Below are 1,761 nucleotides of genomic sequence, written 5' to 3' on the forward strand. Positions count from 1 at the left end.
ATATTTTTTATAAATTGATAATAAAAACAAAACAAACATAACACATACATTATGATAGCAGAATAAAAAAATAAATACACAAGTAAAAATATAATTATAAAATGTTATTGCGAATTTTATTCCGAATTTCCTTCTTCGTCACTGGACTCCCCCCAATCGCTGTCATCAGGTAACAAAGTCAATATGATTGGCTCCAACATACTGTCTCTCATAATTTCTTTTTCGTTGTCTTGATCTTGCAATGCTTCTGCATGTCTCACGCACTTCTCCCAATCATGTTGAGTTACCGAATCCAATGCTTCGTGAGTCAACTTTTCTATATCGACCATTTTGCATGTTTTATTTTTTGTCGCCACTTGATTTTTTACCTGGGCCCATATCAGCTCAATTGGATTGTATTGGCAATGGTACGGTGGAAGTCGAATAACTTCGTGGCCCATTTCCAATGCCAATACATCCAATTCATATTTTTTTTCAAATGGTATTAACGCTTTAACTTTCTGTCTAAGTTCAGCTAAATTTTCTAATGGTGAAAAATAGACATTTTTTTTGGTCAACCAAGCCTGCACATCTGCTTTTCGCGTATTACTTTTGGGAAAGTTATCGATGAGGGTTGAATGATAAGATGCATTATCCATAACTATCACGGACGGTTCTTCAAGGCTGTTCAGCATTTGGGTGAACCAAGATTTGAATACTTCAGAATTCATTTGGCTGTGGTAATCCGTAGAATTGCCAGTATTACTGCGGAAAACTAATTTTGAATTCTGAATGAACCCATATTTGGCACATCCTGCATGAACAACAATAAGGCGTCCACCTTTTCCAATAGGGATTTTCGGACCCACCATACTATCATGTTGCCATGCAATGATCCGCGAATGATTTTGATTGACCCAGGTTTCATCAAGATATACAATTGGTCGTGTATCTTTATTTTGGCGGATTGTACAAATTTGTCTCAAAAATTTACATCTAAGCGCAACAATATCGTTACGCTCCATCAAAAATTTACGACCATCGCTACATTTTTTATAAGAAAATTTTAAATTCCTAAGGAGTCTTTGAATTGAACTTAAACTTCCCGAGTAATTAATTTTGCTCTTGACGGCATTAAGTATTAATTCTGATGTAGGATACTCACTTCTGTCGTAAAATTCATGAACTGTCCTCCTAACAACATCACTGTTGAAATCATCCAACTCTGAGACATATTTTGCCCGCTTGTATGATTTACGTGGAGATGAAAAAGAAGGGCCCGTCTCAGGTAATTGATCATTTTTCTTCACTTCGGAGCAAATACGTTGAATGGAGCGTTTCGATACTCCGCAAGCCTCGGCAGTAATGTCTTGCGTTTTTATAAAAAATTTGGCGTCAATTTCTTCTGATTCCGATAGTTTTTTAAAAAATAAATATACACTATAAACTATTTTTTTACTTTGGCTATGTAGATCTTTATCTTTAAATGACATTTTAATGTTAAATAAAAATAATAAATATACAAAACACTAGGTTTTTAAAAAAACAAATATATTTGTAACGTATTACTACGACAGCAAACCGACGTGTGCAAAGCAACAGTGAATATACTATAATGCAAAGAAAACATGCCACAAGCAGATACGAATACAATTAAACATACCATACAAGTCCCACCATCCATAATAACCATCTGTCCCTCTATAGGGTCTCTAACAGGTTTTAAAACATATAAAGAAGGAATGTGGTCTAAAGGGATGTCTAATGTTTGAAAATGAACAA

The 1,761-nt window shown here is 34.5% G+C and overlaps 1 protein-coding gene across 1 annotated transcript; it reads right to left on the bottom strand.

The window, feature by feature from the left end:
• Nucleotides 1-116: 116 nt before the first annotated feature.
• LOC111032141 lies at nucleotides 117-1,472 on the bottom strand. Its single transcript, XM_022312370.1, has 2 exons — nucleotides 1,439-1,472; nucleotides 117-1,384 (listed from the first exon to the last, which is right to left on the bottom strand). Exons 1-2 carry the CDS (start codon nucleotides 1,470-1,472, stop codon nucleotides 117-119), a joined length of 1,302 nt encoding a protein of 433 aa, XP_022168062.1.
• Nucleotides 1,473-1,761: the final 289 nt, after the last annotated feature.

The sequence above is a fragment of the Myzus persicae genome, unplaced genomic scaffold, assembly GCF_001856785.1.
Source record: "Myzus persicae strain clone G006 unplaced genomic scaffold, MPER_G0061.0, whole genome shotgun sequence".
Lineage (NCBI taxonomy): Eukaryota > Metazoa > Arthropoda > Insecta > Hemiptera > Aphididae > Myzus > Myzus persicae.

Coding starts and splice junctions, on each gene's coding strand:
- LOC111032141 (XM_022312370.1), bottom strand. CDS start 1,472: ATGTCATTTAAAGATAAAGATCTACATAGCCAAA. Junction 1,385..1,438: donor TAAAGATCTACATAGCCAAA/GTAAAAAAATAG, acceptor TATCGGAATCAG/AAGAAATTGACGCCAAATTT.